The sequence below is a fragment of the Vombatus ursinus genome, unplaced genomic scaffold (genome assembly GCF_900497805.2).
Source record: "Vombatus ursinus unplaced genomic scaffold, bare-nosed wombat genome assembly UNPS02015255.1, whole genome shotgun sequence".
Classification (NCBI taxonomy): domain Eukaryota; kingdom Metazoa; phylum Chordata; class Mammalia; order Diprotodontia; family Vombatidae; genus Vombatus; species Vombatus ursinus.
In genome coordinates, this window is record NW_020955033.1 from 18,221,114 (window position 1) to 18,238,551 (window position 17,438).

At 35.8% G+C, this 17,438-nt stretch overlaps 1 protein-coding gene across 1 annotated transcript in view; it reads left to right on the forward strand.

The window, feature by feature from the left end:
* Positions 1–17,438, forward strand: part of LOC114031933 (cadherin-2) — a 251,301-nt gene that overhangs the window by 211,004 nt on the left and 22,859 nt on the right. The window contains exons 13-14 of the mRNA XM_027847151.1: positions 21–254; positions 2,061–2,200. Of these exons, the coding sequence (XP_027702952.1) occupies positions 21–254; positions 2,061–2,200 (374 nt within the window). The remainder of the gene's footprint in view (positions 1–20; positions 255–2,060; positions 2,201–17,438) is intronic.

Genomic DNA, 17,438 nt, shown 5'->3' on the forward strand with positions numbered 1-17,438 from the left:
TTTTTTTCTTTTTAAAATAGGTGATTTTGCTCAACTCAATTTAAAAATAAAATTTCTTGAGGCTGGTATCTATGAAGTTCCAATAATAATCACTGATTCAGGAAATCCTCCCAAATCTAACACTTCTGTTCTTCGAGTGAAAGTTTGCCAGTGTGACTCGAATGGAGATTGTACTGATGTTGATCGAATCGTGGGTGCTGGACTTGGAACAGGTGCTATTATTGCGATTCTACTTTGTATCATCATCTTACTCAGTAAGTATATAACTCTTAAAGTGCATAGCTCTACATCAAAAATAAGGATTTTTAATTACAAAAACAACTATGATTTTAAAAGTTATCTGGCAAAAGATTGTTTCATTCAAAAATACCTGTTCCAGTTCCCTGAACATTTTCTCTGCCATCACATCTGAGAGAGTGAGGTCTAAATTTGAAAAAGAATGTTAAAATTTTCAGAACTGTCTAAAATTTTTGTACCAAAGTGCTCGCTGCTGAAATTTTTATGTGACACACACACACACACACACACACACACACACACACACACACTCTCTCTCTCTCTCTCTCTCTCTCTCTCTCTCTCTCTCTCGTGTTGAACATCCCTAACTTTTTAGCACTTATATTATGGGTTGAATATTACAGCATTTATTTTATAATTTAAGAAAATGGGTATGTTACTTCCATTTGCTTTCCTTCACATAAAAATCAATAAACAACCTGAACCAATTATAAAAAGACCAAAGTGTGTTTCTAAAGTGCTTGATAAAAGAATTTTTTTCCCATATATACATTTTGTGTATATGTCTATATATGTGCATATATACACACACTTATGTATACACACACACACACACACCCCTATTAAAATTGATAATAGAAAATATAACATGGTTCAACTAAGTGCCTGTCTTTATAATGAAATTAGGTTAAAAGAGTGCCTTTTTACAGTCACTTTGCAGTCATCGGTTCAGTGGAATGCAGGAAATTAGTCATTGGAAGGTACTTTTGGCGCCACTTCTAAGTATGGAGGTTTAAAAAAATAAATTGCCTAGGCTCTGTGTTTTATTGTAGAGTTGTAGTGGGACTTGGTTTATTGTGTGAACATGTTATGCACCAATCACTTTTTGAAAATGTCAGCTATTTCCTTTATGTGTTCTCCATTTACAAGTGGTCTGGTAATTTTACATTTCGTCCCTTTTTCCCAAGCAGTTGCTATATGGGGGGTGGCAGGGAGAGGCTTGTATGTCCTACACTCTTGGCTATAATTTGAAACCTCTGTGCTGTACTCATAATCCATTCACATTAGATTTACCAACAGAACAATGCCAAATGAAATCATGTATCTGGCTTTAAAAGAAAGATATTTATTTTTATGACCAATAGTAAAAATGTGCTAAAATAGTGGTCATTAAATTTTTTTCTTCAGGATGTAAAATGATCTCCTTAGGTTTTTTAGAAAGGCTTGTTCCTAGATGTAGAGTCAGGGAGAGATTTCGTTTTCAACTGAAATGTGAACGCATAGGCTTTAGCTTAAAATAAAAGCTTAGACACAGGATGGATTGTGACACAAGGTGTGAGATCAATTTAGGGGAGAATTTTAATCAGTGATTTTTAGTGAGCTAAAATGAAAAGTACACTGGAACTGATTTTATGTAACATCAACCCCAGGTCCTTGACCTGGCATGAAATAATACGAAGTATGAATTGTGATAGTCCTAAAGGTATTCCAGCATGTGAACTAATTATTTTCAAGTCAACTAATTGAAATTTGTAAATTAGATTTGAAAAGGAAAGGCAATATGGTACAGAGGAAAGATCTAAGTTCTTCTGGCTTCTCTAGACATGTGGCTGTGGGCAATTCACTTAATTTCATTGAATTGTTGTTTCCTCAGCTATAAAATGAGGACTGCTTGACCTGCTTGACTCATAGTTGGCTGTGAGCATTAAATTAATTAAGGAATATGGGTATTACTAAAAAAAATTTGTCTTAAAAACCTGATAAAAGTTTTTTAGATCTAGAAATGATAGTCCTATTATATTTTTCCTCCATTTTCCTACTAGTTCTGGTATTAATGTTTGTTGTATGGATGAAACGTCGCGATAAGGAACGCCAAGCCAAACAGCTTTTGATAGACCCAGAAGATGATGTAAGAGACAATATTTTGAAGTATGATGAGGAAGGTGGTGGAGAAGAAGACCAGGTGAGAAGCATACTATACTTTAAAATATAATGACATCATATAGTTTTCATCATGCATCATTAGAGATGTGGGAAATGATTACAAAATTCAAGAGCATCCTAAAATTTCCTTTATATCAGTCTGTGAATTGACTTCATCCATCTTAAACGCATGATTTGTCTTTATTTTGGCATGATTGTATGTTTCATTTAAATTATTGCCATGTCAGAGAAGGACATCAGTGTTCTTATCCATACATAGGCATCAACAATTTCTAAATGCACAGGAAATCATGATATATTAGGCTAAGTCCAATTTGAATAATTATGTTCTAACTATATTTCAATCCAATTTAATTCAATAAATATTTACTAAGAATCTACTATGTGTAAGACCCTGCTAAACACTAGGGATATAAAGACAATCACAAAGCTTTGTTTATGTCCCCAGGTTTAACACACTGCCAGGCACATAGTAGAAACTTAATAACTGCTTATTGACTTGACTTGACAAAGAAGTCCCTGCCCTAATAGAATGCTTTGTTTCTTCTGGACCATACAAAGTCAGCCAGTAAACATTTATTAAGTGCCTACTATGTGCCAGCCACTGTGGTAAGTGCTGGGGAATACAAAAAAAGGTAAAAGAAGGTACCTGCTCTTGAGGAGCTCACTGTCTTACAGCGAAGACAACACGCAAGCAATGTACAAATAAGCTGTGTACAAGATAAATAGGAAATATATAGTGAGTAAAAAGTGCATTCAGAGTAATACAAATTAATTTTGGGAAAGAGAATGACCATAGAGACCCCTCACCTCTTTCCTGGGCTGTTGTAATAGCCTTCTAATTGGTCTTCCTGCCTCAAGTCTCTCCTGTCCTTTCTCCATGTAGTTGTACTATCGGAACATCAGTTTCTCAGGATAAATTGGAGGAGGAACAAAACTAAAGGCAGGACAACCAATCAATAGGCTATTTTAATAGGCCATTTGAGAGATGATAAGGGCCTGAACCAAGGGAAAGGCTTTATGAGTATTTAGAAAGCAAGTGACAGATAGAAGAGATATTGTAGAGGATTGACAATATTTGGCAACTGATTGGTTATGGAGGTTGTGAGAGAGGGAAATCTTAAGAATAATTCTAGAGAAGTTTCAGACTGGGATCTTAAGAAGTGTGGTGAGTATGGCCATCAGTAAATGCGAGAAAGGTTGGATAATGGGTGATGGGTTTGAGGGAAAATACAATGAATTTTATTTTAGATATGTTGAATTTGAGATAACTTATTAATCATCCAAGAGGAGATTTCCAGTAGGCTGTTGGTAATAAAGGATTACAGAAGGATACCAAAGAATTGGAGAAAATCAGATGTCCTAATTCTAACAAAAAAAAAAAAGGGAGAATACAAACTACACATTCTAGATGATAAAGGTTGACTTTGGTTTCTAGGGAAAATTCTACAACAGATCATTGAGGAGATGGTTGGTGAATATATAGAAAAGAAAATGGTGATTAAAAGTGATCCAGCCTGACTTCGTCAAGAATAGTGCATTTCAGACTAATTCCATTTTCCTTTTTGACAAGATTACGAAGTTAATAGATGAAGGGAGTGCTGTAGATTAATTTTCTCTGGCTTTTATCAAAGCTATTACTAACACATCTCTTGCTATTCTTGGGGAGAATGTGAAGAGATATGGACGAGACAGTAATCCAATTAAATCTGGAATGTTGGACTGGCAGGACTCAGAGAGTAATAGTTAGTGGTTTAAAGTCAGCATGTCAAGAGGCATCCTGTTTTTTAGCCCAGGTAGTGTAAACATTTTTATCAGTTATTTGGATAAAGATGTGGATGGTATGCTTATCAAATTTGGGGATGACATAAAGCTGGTACAGGTAGCTAACCTACTAGGTGCCAAGTCAGGATCCAAAAGTATCTTGACAGGTTAGAGAATTGGGTTGAATCACATGAAATTCAATGGGGATAGATGTAAAGTCTTACACTAAGGTATAAAAAAAAAAAAAACAGCTCCTCAAATATAATATGTGTTAGGCACAAGTTAGATAGCAGTTGGTCTAAAAAAAAGATCTGGTAGTTTTAAGTGGACTGCAAATTCGGTATGAGTCAGCACTGTGATGAGAACCAAAAAAGTTAATGAGATCTTGGGCTGGATTAAGAGAATCATCAGATTTGCTGAAAGTTTGGGATTTTCTTTTCTTTTGTTTGTTTTTTTTTCTTTATTGTAAGAAATGACTCTCTGGAAGTGAAGGGGAAATATAGTATAAATTGAATATGACAAAAATAAAAGATAGTAATAACATTTTTAAAATTATCAGAGTACGACTGTGAGAGATCTGTCTGTTAAAACACATTTTTATCTTGAGTGTCTTTGTATATGGGAGAATAGGTTGTATGTATGTATAAAATATATTAGATTTTCATAAACAGGAAGACTTTCCTTCCCTGTTTGAATCGTCAGATAGGATATGAGAAGCACTATGGCATCTTATAGTCAAGAAGATATGGCTTCAGGTCCTGGCTCTGACGCATACTGGCTGTGAGGCCATAAGCACCATGCTTAACTTCTAGTGACCCCAGCAACTCTCGTAATGTATGTTAAAGAAAAATTACTGATCTGAATTTCCAGAGGTGTCTCCACACTAGCAGTACTTAATAGCAGTAGAATCATAGGTCTGGATTGCAATCTCTCATAAAAAACAGATAGTTTTAATCTGATGGGATCTAGCTAATATATGTTATCTTTATTTTGTGTACTTACGAAAGATACATTATGTATTAATATCCTTTTGTTAAGAAAAGTAACTTATTTTCAGATTTTTAGACATTTGTCTACCCTTTTATTTTCCCAGGGTATGTACATTTGGTTGTAATCTATCTTTATTCTTCCCCATTTGTTGATTAATATCCTCATTTCGTGAATCATGTACATATAGCATTAGTAGAAGAAACTTAGGGTTATAAAGATAGGATTTTATTTCAGAGAGAAGCTTGGAATCTTTTTTGTTGGTGCAGAAAAATACTTTCTTTTGCCTTTATTTCTTTCTGCTCCTGCCCTCCTAAAATTCTTTATGGTATAATTAATTTTTCTGTGACGTCTTTTCTAGTGCATGTCTTCACTCAGCACTCACTTCCATTCAGTTCTCTTCTCTAATCTAGGCGTTATTTGATTTTTTTTTTAATTTTAAGATCTTTTTGTCTATACTATATTCTGAAATAACACTGTAACTTGTCTATACAACATTCGAAAGTTATTCTGTAACTTTTATTTTTAGTACTCACATAGGATTTTAGCAGATTCCCCATAATGAGAGTTTCATAATCACAGGAGTTTTTTGGGGCAGTATTGTTTACATCAGAGCAACTTTATATTGCAAATAAAGTACAAATTGGGTTGGAAATAGGCAAAGGATGATAACTCTGGAGCTGGAAAGGACCTTAGACGCCAGCTGGACCAGTCCCTCTCATTTTCCAAATGGGGAAGCCATGGCCTATAAAGCTGAAAATGACTTGCCTAAGGTCATACAAGTTGATGTAGGATTTGATCCTAGGTCTTCTGACTTTACTTTCCCCTATATTTTGAAGCATAGCAAATAGACTGAAAAAGTTCAAAATAGAAGTAAGATAATGCTCCAAAGGGTAATAGATTTGGTATTTGCAGATGAAGAAAAAACAAGTTTTTTGTTCTTATTTTTTTTTTTATCACCCAAACCCAAACTTCCTTTGTAATCCTAAATAGTCTTGTGGAAGTCATTGATATCATTTAAAAAATTCAGCCGAATAAAAGGTATCACCAGGACAAGAGACTCTCAAAAGTGAGTGAACTTATTCTGTTATCCTTTGATTTCTTTTTTTTTGTTTGTTTTGTTTTGTTTTGTTTTTAGTTCAGCATTACAAGCCAATGAAGTGGTTTCATCTTAGCCAGAATTTAAACCACCAGCTTATTTTGTAACTCAGGGTCATTTCATAGTTACAGTTTTCAAACCTCACTCATTGAGCTATTGCCACATATTTAAAATGAGGCATCACCAATGCCAAGATACACACATAGTCATTTTTGTGCTTGCCAGCAAACAATTTTAAGCGTCAGTGAGGGAAAAAAGTTTCTGCCTGATAAAATGAAAAATTTGACTCTTTTACGCAGTATAGGATATATTCTGTGTTAACCACTGAAGTAGAGAAGAGGTACCTTTCTTCTTGTTCAGGTTTCCATTTCTTAGTAAGGTATCTTTTTTATCAGTTTCAATATGTGTGGTTTCATTCATTTTAAATTATACTTGGTAGTTTTTATTCCATTCTGTCAGTTTTTCTTCATTTATGGATTTGGTTTTTCCTTTCTCATGCTTGAATGAAACAGGGCATATATCAGGAAATATTAGTTTCTAACTGAATTTAAACTCACTTTCTTTTCTTTTCCCTAAATGGACTTTATGTATTTCTGTCTCTTAGAATTGTTAGGAGAAAGAGATTTGAGTACAATATGTTTTAATACATTACAAAGTAAAGGAGTTAATCAGATGTTGAATGGGGTCTAACTTGCCATTTTCTGTCTCTATTACTTTTAATAAGTTTTTTAAAAAAAAAAGGTCAAGTTATAGAAAACATTTTTTTTCTCTTTGGTGCCAATGTGACACTTGGGTTCGGTGAGCACTTTAATTCTCAGGTGGGTTCATTAATCTCTGCTGTCTAACTGGGTATGATTTAATACGTTACTTTTGAAGAGAACTTTCTTAGTTTTCCTGATACAATCATATCCATTTTCAATGTTGATGTCATAGAATAGTAGTAGCAATGCCTATGTTATTTTGTAACCATACTAAAGTAGATTTTTAATGTATATGGGTGGTCAGTTTCAGGGCACATGAGCACCTACTTATATAGAATTCTTCTCAGGAACTTTCAGTAAATGTCTTTATCTCTAAAGCCTCCAGTGCCTCCAGATCATTGAAATTTTCCCCAGCTGGACTTTTTAAAACATCCAAGGCATACCCAGTACCTCCTAAAGTAGAAAAAACGTGTCTTTGTTTCTCTTGATCCACTGAAACTTTAAATGACAGTGGCCTCTTATGGCAAGATCTTCTTAGTGACTGGACCTTAGTCTAGTGCTTTCTAAACCTTTGAACTCTCACTTTGCAGGACCAAAGACACCATCTATAAAGGTCTCTTTGAGTTTGGGGTGAGCCTTAAGAGCTGTTATTTGTGGAGACATTAGGTTTGCCTACAGAGACTAAAACTGTTGTTTTTCCAATAACTTCTTAGATTTTAAGAGAATGAAGGCAAGTTCCGACACAACCTTAGCTGGCTCTAGGCCTGCAACTGCAGGTTCTGATGCTTGTCTATCAGACTCAACAGAAGCAACCAATCTAGTAGGCCCAAGCTATGATAGATACTATTGCTTTGAAAGTAGGCTTTGTTTCTGCGGAGTATCCATAGGATAATCATTTGGATAGAAACTTGAATCTCAGTTTGTATCTTAGAAGTTTCCAGAGCAATGCAATTTTTCCAGGGTGTAATGTCCCTTCGCAGGCCATATCTTATTTAAGGTAATGTCAATTTCTCCATAGTTAAAGCTTACCAAATTTTCCTCAATCTAAGTAACTTCCTTCTGAGACAAGCCTCAGTTTATCCTCTGTATATCTTGTTTGTACATACTTGTCACTCAAGGAGCTTCCATTTTAAAGTGGAAGACTATACACAAATAATATTCTGTGTACAAGGCCATCCAGAAAAAACATCCTATCATGGGGCAAGGAGCAGAGGAGAACTCAGAGTTACCTCTTGCAGGAGTTGTGACTCAAGCTGTCTTGAAGGAGGTCAGAAGGCTGAAATGAGGAGGGAGAGTATTCTAGATCTGAGAGACTACAACTGAAAAAACACAGAGTTGGAGTTAGGGAGTGTCATGTGTGAGGAATAACAAGGAAGTCAGTGTAGCTGGATTGGAGACTATGTAAAGGGGGCAAATGTAAATAGACTGGAAAAATAGGAAAGGATTAGGATGTGAAGGACTTGTGTGTGTTTCTACTTTACAGGCATACACCATATCATATTTCCCACACCAGCGTCTTTTTGCAATCTCAAAACATCATTAACACATTACAAATAAACCATATCCCACCACAGCAATTCGAAACCCTGTTGTGTCGTTCTGCTGACCTCCTAAGTCCCATGTTTCTATGGAATGAATTTTCCCTTAAGGCATTGTTTCATATAATATCATGCTTTCATGGACCCAATTAACTATCTTAGGTTTATTCAATAGGCAGTAGGGAACTAATAAAGATTTGAAGACTGGGGAGAGCCATTACTAAATCAATGAGTAAGAAAAATTAGTTTGGCAGTCTTATAAAAAAGGGAGTTAGGGGTGAGGGAAAGTATTGCCCTATTAGAAAGTTATCCTGATGGTCTAGATAGTTGGTAAGGAAAGTGATATGCTAGGATCAGTAATGGTTCCATAGGTTTGAATAATCACCTGTCCTATGAAAGAAGGTTTATACTTGTTCTGGATGTCCCAAGAAGGCAGAACTAGGGTTGGATATGTAGTCATTTGGATATAGGCTAGTTAGAGCCATGTAAATTAACGTACTTGCCAAAGGTAGGGAAAAAAGAGACAAGGACCAAGGACAGAATCTTGGGGAACACCCATCTTAAAGGGATAGGAAAGAGATCTCATAGAAAAAGAGAAGCAGAGGAATAGAAGGAAAATTGTGTTCATAAAGCCAAAGGAGAAAAGAATATACAAATAGGAAGTGATGATCAGCAATATCGTAAGGTCACATTAGATGACTGAAACATGTGCCACTGGGCTTGGTGATTAAGAAGGTCACTGCTAACCTTTGAGAGATATTTCAGTTGAATATTAGTGTAATTAAAGATAGGATGCAAGGAGCTGATAATGAGGGCAAGCACAAGTATTGGCTATAGACAACTTTTTTAAAATTGATAGCAAAGGTGGGGGAAGGATGGGATAGTAGTTTGATGGAACTGAAAAGTCAAAGAAAGTTTTTTTTCCCCCTTTTCAAGCATTGGGAAATATTTATATTTGTAGGAACATGGAAGGAGTTGGTGGAAAGGAAGAGTTTGAAGATGCATGAGGGGGTGACAGGGTGATGGTTGACCCAGGGTCCCTGAGGAGGTGGGATAAAATGAGATCAAAGGTCTAAACAGAGGGATGAGCGTTGGTGGCAAGAGAGGAGGAATAGACACTTTTTCTTTTCTGACTAGAAAGAAAGAGGACAGCATACTTGATAATACTAAAAAGTTAAGAGTAGCAGACTCAGTGCATAGATCAATGGCCTTAGAATGAGGAACGCATGAATTGGAATCCTGCCTCAGTTACTTAACAGTTATGTGATCGATCCTGGGCAAATCACTTCACCTTTCTGGGCCTCAGTTTCCTCATTGATAAAATGAAGAGGTTGTATATGATCTCTGAGGTCCCTTCTAACTCTAAATTCATGATCATGTGACCCCTGAGTTTCCTTTTAGTTCTAAATCTTCAGTCCTGTAAGTTTTGAGAAATAAAGGAGGCAGAGGTGATAAAGCTTGTGGTGGTTCTATTTTTTTCTCATCAAAATAGGAAGCTAAGTCATCAGCTTTAAATGTGGGGAGCTAAGGATTTAGTTAAGAATATGAGACAAGGCAATAAATAAGGTTCAGAATATTTAGTATAAGGAATGGGAGTATAGGGTAGTCAAACGAGTAGAAGGATTATCGAGCACTAGGCAAGGCACATTTAAGATTATACAGCATACATTTATAGTGGATGAAATCAGCTTGATTTTATGACAGTGTCTTGTGATGCTTAGCTGCCTGGGAACGAGAGCACCAAGTAGTGGAATGATACAGATTGGTAGGTCAGGAAGAACAGAAGATAAAGAGGTAAGGAACCCTGGAGTAGTGAATAACAAACATAAAATTAGCAGACTGGGATGTCAAGACTAGAAATGGAAACAGGTACAGCTGCTGCAAGATGGACTAGAAGAATAGAGGTGAATCATTTTATAATACCTATTAAATATCTTAGTTACTAAAATAGCAATATTGATAGTAATGAAAAAAGTTTCAGTAAATAATAAATTGGAAAACACTTTGATCTCTGTTTCACAAAATATGACTTTTACCTTGATCATTTTGTTACTTATTACAAAATAAAATTTGACATCATTTGTTTTTATCAAATCTTACTTGTTAAATCCAAGCTGACTAAATTGGGTTTAAGAGTTTTTAAAATGCCATTATACAAATACTTATTTTTATGACAGTAGTGGTGGTAATAAAGATTTCAAGGCAGTGATAGTTAAACATATGTCATAATTAAAACATCAAAGGCTCAACTATAGAGTCTCCTAAACTAATAGTCCATATATTAGCTTGTCTTTCGTCAAGAGATTGATAAAAGCTGTGACAAATAATACATTTGATAAAGGGAAGTAATGCTGTCCTGCCTGCCATTTTCATTCATTTGCACATGATCAGTGCTATGAAAAACAGTCATCACTAGCTAATAAAAAATACATTTTAAGCAATTGTTGATTGGATGGCACTGTTTCAGACACCGTGGGACCAATATATCTATATCGGTGTTGAGACCGAAATTAAAGTAAACTGAGACATAAAGTTCAGAATACATTCAATTTATTGGTATTTTTGAATGTGCTCAGGTCTTTATACCTCAGTTCACCTTAATTTTAAATCTCGACATCAGCAAGAGGGAGTGATGTAATTTTATGCTACATTATGAATAACCTCTGCTTTGCTGGAGAAGATATTTTACAGAAGTAAAATTTCAAACATGGAAGTATTCACTTCCCAGTCATTAATCCCATTAGGTAGTGCTTCCTGTGTGCAAATGAGTAGGTGGTATTTCTGTTAATTGTGTCACGCACTGATTACATTGATCTCTGTGAATTCAGTCCAGCAAATATTTATTAACCACCTTTTATTTGTAAGGAACTATGTAAGGCACCATGAATACTAAGGCAAAAATGAAACCAATCCTGCTCCCAGGGAACTCATATTCTACTAGAAAGATATAAGGCAGGTGTATAGTAATTAATTCTAAGATAATTTGAGGATTGCGGGATAACAAAGACTTTGCCTGGAAAGTAGAACCCAAGCAGAGGCTGGAAGGAGCTCTTCTAAGAGATAAAGAGAGGGAGAGGCAGTGAATTCCAGGGATGGAGGACAACCTGTGCAAAGGTACAGAACTTAGAGATGGAAAGCTGAGTTCAACAAAAAAGCTAATAGAACAGCTTGCTCTCAGTGCCATAGAGTGTATAAAGAGGAACAGCATAAAATATGTTTGTAATAAACATACCTATTTCAGGAACACCATTGTAGTAAGGGCTTTAAATGTCAGACTGATGAGTTTGCACATCATTCCGGAGAACCTAAGGAGCCAGAGAGAGATTTTTGAACAAGGAGTCATATGGTCAGGCCCAAGTTCTAAGATTATTTTAACACGCATGTGAAAAATAGATTAAAGAAGAGAGAGGTTGGAAGTATAGAGATGAATTAGGAGACAGTTGTATAAATCCAAGTGTGAGATCAGTAAGGGCATGAATTAAGGTATGACATCTGGAGTGGAGATAAGGGACAGGATGTGAAGATATGGTCAACGTAGACTGGAGAAGACGTGGCAAATACTTGGCTCTAAAACAAAAGAGAAAGAACAGTCAAGGATGGCCAGTCAACCAGCTAGAAATATATGTTACCCTCACTAGAAATAAGAGATTTCTAACTATGTGCCAAGTTGAGATACTTTAAAACTCATAGAATGTCTGACCATTTGAAAATGTGATTAGCCGGGGAGTGGGGGGTAGGGATTGTTTGTTTTAAGGTGGTGGCAGATTTAACCTTATGTATTGCCAGTACCTTCACTGCCTACTCAAAATTTCATCAAAACCACCAAAATTTATAGAAAACACATTAAGATTTTGTCAGTTAATATTTATTTTCTCAAGATGTCATATTGAAACCCAAATAAATGTTAGATGTATTTTAATATACATTTGTATAGTTAAGTATAACAACTGGTCAAAATCATTCAACTCCTAATGTTATTGTAGAAAAGAAATAACAAACAAGTGTGAAATACTGAGCAGCTGAACTGGAACAAAAATCTCGCGTGGTCATCTCCATAAGGAAATTAAAGAGCAAGGTGTCTGTTGTCACCCATGGTCATTTAATGAGTGGGTCAATAAGCAGGGCTCTTCCAATCTAGTGCTATATGACTAGTTTTTCAGTTTCAATATTTTAAGTATCATTTTTAGTTATAAATTAGTTAGTATTTTGTTATTATTGATTTTCCCCCTTTAAAAGATTTGCTTAGTGCATTTAAAAGATTCTTAGTGGAATGTTATGTCTGAAGGCAAAAAAAAATCCTGAAGAATGTATACATACATATATATAGATATGTAGATACATATATATAGATAGATAGATAGATAGATAAATGTTTTTTTTTTACAGTGAGATTCAATGGAGAAGGAGTTCTGGTATATAAAATTCCTGAAGACAACTTTTCTGAAACTCAACTTTTCTTTGTAGCAAGGAATATCTATATCTTTAAACTATCTCTCAGTCTTTAAATTTCTTTTGATTAGGATTGTTTCATTCTCTTTGTATCCCCATCATCTAGCACAGTGCTTTGCACAAAGTATTTAATAAATACTTGGTGATTGACGTGAAGCACTAGTCAGTAAGGCTCTGAATTTGTGTGGTTCTCTATTGTCTTAATAAAAGACATTTAAAGCCCTTCCTAGTATGGCTTCCTCCTAACTTTCCAGATTTCTTTCCTGTTATTCCTTTTTCATTCACTTCCCTGTTGTAGCCAAATTGAGTTACTGTTCTTCATACTGGGAATTCCAACTACTGCGTAGAAAGTCATTATTATAGGTACATTTAATTTAGCACTGGAAATCGGGTCATAATCTCATTTGGATAAAGCCATGAGGGCTCATGACATTGTTGGCAGCATTAGAGTGATAACATATTGCCATCTTCTCACTACTTACCTCCCAGGATTGTTGTGAGGAAAGCAGTTGAAAGTGTCATATAAACGGAAGCATTTTTAAAAATTACAATCATTTATTTTCACGTACTAAGCTGCGGAGAGTGGTACACAAAGGTTCTTCTTCTGGCTCTTCTCTCTTGCTTCTTGGAGCTTTTCCAGACATTCCTTTTCTTTGCAGATATTCAGCAAGGGGAATAGTTTTCTTCCACGGATTATTTCCATGTACTTCCCTCTCATTATGTCTGTTTCACAACCCATAACATTAGAGCATTTTTAAAATGAAGAATAATCTAAATATTATGCATAATTTTAAATATTTAAATGATTATCCCCGTGGGAGAAAAACTGTTTAGGTGATATTTTCTTGCTTGGAGAAATGTATGACTGTTCTTTGAATCTCTGAAAAGACTCTTTTCACTTTTCTAGTGGCACTTACCCTAGGTCTCCGCTTATCAGGCTTCAGTTGTGTTAGGGACAGGTATTGGCGTAGTTTTACATAATTGTTACTGCCTTCTTGATGTAGAATGCAAACTAAATGCAACTGCATTTTTACTTGGAGAAACAGGTGCAAGTTCTCAGGTAGTATAAGAGCATTCTGCTCAAGTGGACTCTACATTTCAGTGCTGTGGCAAGTGTGGAAGCATGAAATCATCCTCAAATGGAGTTAGCAGTGGATGAAAGGGCACTCTCACAAATTTTTGCTCAAGAGACTAGAACTTAAGTATATGCCCATTGTAGCATATTATTTAATGCTAACCAGATTTTCTAGGGCAGATTAACAATACAACTTTGTGGATTGGCATAAATTATAACAAATGAGTGGTTCTTTTTAATTATACAAGTAAACTTAGCTGCTACCCTTTATCTTAGGGAAGCTAGGTGGTGCAGTGAGATCAAACACTGGATCTGGAGTCAGGAAGACCTGAGTTCAAATGTAGCCTTGGACGCTTACTAGCTGTGTGACCCTGGGCAAGCACTTAACCCTATTTGCCTCAGTTTCTTCATCTGTAAAATGAGCTGGAGAAGGAAATGGCAGACCACTCCAGTATCTTTGCTAAGAAAACCCCAAATGGATCCACAAAGAATCAGACATGACTGAAACAACTGAACGACAAAACCTTTTATCTTAACTCTATGAAGGCTTACTGCATTGCCCCCAAACCCATAAATCAATAGATAAAACTCACCCACCCCCTAAAGAACTGACTTATAATTTATTCTCACGTAAGGATAGCATTATATATTTTATGTTTTTTTGATGGCCTTTGCCTTCTGTCACTGGAAAAGTAGAAAGAACACTGGCTCTGGAATCAAAGGGTTCAGTACTAATTAACTGTGAGACTTTGGGCAAGTCACTTAACCTCCCCAGGGACTCAATTTCCACATCTCTGACATGAGAAGGTTAGAGCAGACGACTTGTAAGTCCCATTCTAAGCTCTTAAGTCTTGGATTCTCTGATTTCCTACTGCCTTCTAGAGTGGATCCTTCTTTGTGACAAAGAAAAACAATTCAGTAAAAATATCAAGTACAGAGACTATCTGACAATGTATATAGTATTCTGCTCAGCAGTTTCCCTCTCTTCCCCCCACTCCCTAAGGGCAAGGAAGTATGTTTCATTATTTTTGCTCTGGGATCTTGATAGAGTATTCCATTAGTAAGAATTCAGCCATCTTTAAGTAATCATTTCATTTATACTGTTACAATCATTGTGTATATTGTTCTCTTGGTTCTACTTATTTTGCTCTGCATCCATCTATACAAATTTTACCATATTTCTTACTTATTTGCTCATTTGTGTAATTCCTTATGGAACATTACATTTATGTAGCGTAATTTTTGTTGTTTTTCTTCCATTCCCTGATAGGCATCAAATTTATTTCCAGTTCTTTGATAACACAAAGGGTGCTACTTTGAATATTTTGATTGGTATTGAAGGTTTGTTTCTGTCTTTGACTTCCTTAAAGTATTTGCCCAGGAGTGGCATTATTGAATTATAGACTATAAAGTTGTCACTTTTTTTTGTGTCATAACAAAATGGATTTTAGGAAGGTAACAATGCTTAATAGCTTCAGCATGAATGCATTAATATGCCTATCTCCTCACGGTTCTTTCTGTATTAATTATTCTCTTTTTATTCTGCCCATTTTGCATGAGGTAACCTTAAATCTAAGCGTTGTTTTATATTTCTCCATCTAGAGGTAGCATGACATAGTGACTAGAGAGCTATTCTCAGTAATGGTTCTGTCAGCCTGGACAAATCAATGGTTTAATCTCTCAGAAGTCTAAGCAACCCAGAGACTTGTAGGGAAGCTGGAGACATGCATTGATAGAATTTCCTCACCTAAAATGTTCCTATACAGATCCAATGTCTATTCCTTCTCTTACTATTAGTGATTTGGCACAATGTTTTTATGTGGTCATTTGTAGTTTATAATTCTTCTTTTGAAAATGTAATCATTTCCTTTAATCATTTTTATCTGTTGAGCAATGGGTCAACCATATCCTTTGAAAATTTATTGGGCAATGACTCCTGGTCTCATAATTATGTCAATTCCTTGTATTTTTTTTGTACCAGGCTTTTATTGATGATATTTTATGAAAGGATTTTCCTGCCATATGGTTTCTTCTCTAATTGTCTTCATTGATTTTATTCATGCAAAGGCTTTTAAATTTTATGTAGCCAAGATGATTTATTTTAATTTTTATGATCTCCTTTATCCTTTGTTTGGATTAGTGTTTTGTGTGGTCCAGGGTTACCTAAGAACATGAGTTCCCACAGACCTGGTTCAATCATGGGGGATTGACCACACAGGCTTTTGGTTTGTGCCCTCACCATACAGGGACAATATATAAAATAAAGCTTAGGTATAGCTCATTTCTAGGGCTTTCAAATGTGGGTAGCAGGAGTTCCTGCCTGTAAAGGTACTAAGTGTACAATATGGGTATTGAGTATGGGGCAGCTTTTGATGTCCTGTAGCACAGGAAATGGAAAAGACTGAAAGAGCTCACCATAGCCCATGGACACACACTGAAACTAAAACACTCTAATAGCCCATTGGATTTACTAGGAAACAGTAACTACATGTTGAGAATGGTAAACATTCTATGGGAATGGTAAACAAATTATTTCCACTCACCTTGTCCCTGCAGTGTCCAAACAACTCTCAGTGACATCATGGAAGATTGACATGGTCCCAATATCCTGCCATGTGGTGACAGTATGGAGAAGAAAGAAATTCCAGCTTCTGGACAGTCTTCTTTCTTCTCCATATTGTATGCCAATGAGGAAATCACCTTCTGAGAGTCCAATGCTGGACTCTCAAACTCAGGAACTTTTGACAATCTCATTCTCTTGGGAACTCTCAAGTAAAACAAACAAGAAGCATTTATTAAGTACCTTCTATATGCCAGGCACTTTTCTAGTCTTTGGGAAAATAAAGGTAACAGTGAGATAGTCTGAGAGAAATGATTATCAATAACCAATAATTTGGGGAGATTCAGATACCTTCTTCTAAAGTCTTGATTTTAAAATTTTGATCTCTTAAAGGACATTACTGATAATGAGATGGAATTAATTCTCCTCAATCTTGGTCAGACCCCACCCAACCTCATAAGGAATTTAATCTAAGATGGGGAAGTCCATTCTTTTCTATTCTAGCTTGGGAGACAACAGAGGAGACAGATCTTTTTGTTTACATTCCCCGGGCTGGGGCTGGCTTGGGTATAGAGAGATAGTTTCTCTGTCCAAGGATGACATCTCACTCTCGGCCCCTCATTGAACACCTACTCTTTAAAGAGTATATAAACTGTGAGCCCATCACCATGATTGTCTTTGGTCTAAGAAAGATGGCCAAATTGACCATCCTTTTATTAATAATGTTTTGGCTCTATTAGTAAAGTGATTAAATTACCCAGAAACTATGTTTCTTGAACCTTTTAATTGTCACAGTCTGTGCTGTCAAGAATCTCACATTCTGCAGGTGGGAAAAGCATAGAACCCAGACACATACAAGTATACACAAACTAAATACACAAACTAAATTTAAGGAGGAGGCACTGGTAGCTGAGGGTTCTGGACAGGCCTCATATAGTAGGTGACAATTAAGTTAAACTTTGAAAGAAACTAGGATTTCTAAGATGTAAAGGTAAGGAGGAATCCATCCTAGGCATGGGAAACAGTCTGTGCGAAAGCTTAGAGATGGAAAATGTTGTATCATGTGTGAGGGACTGCAGGAAGG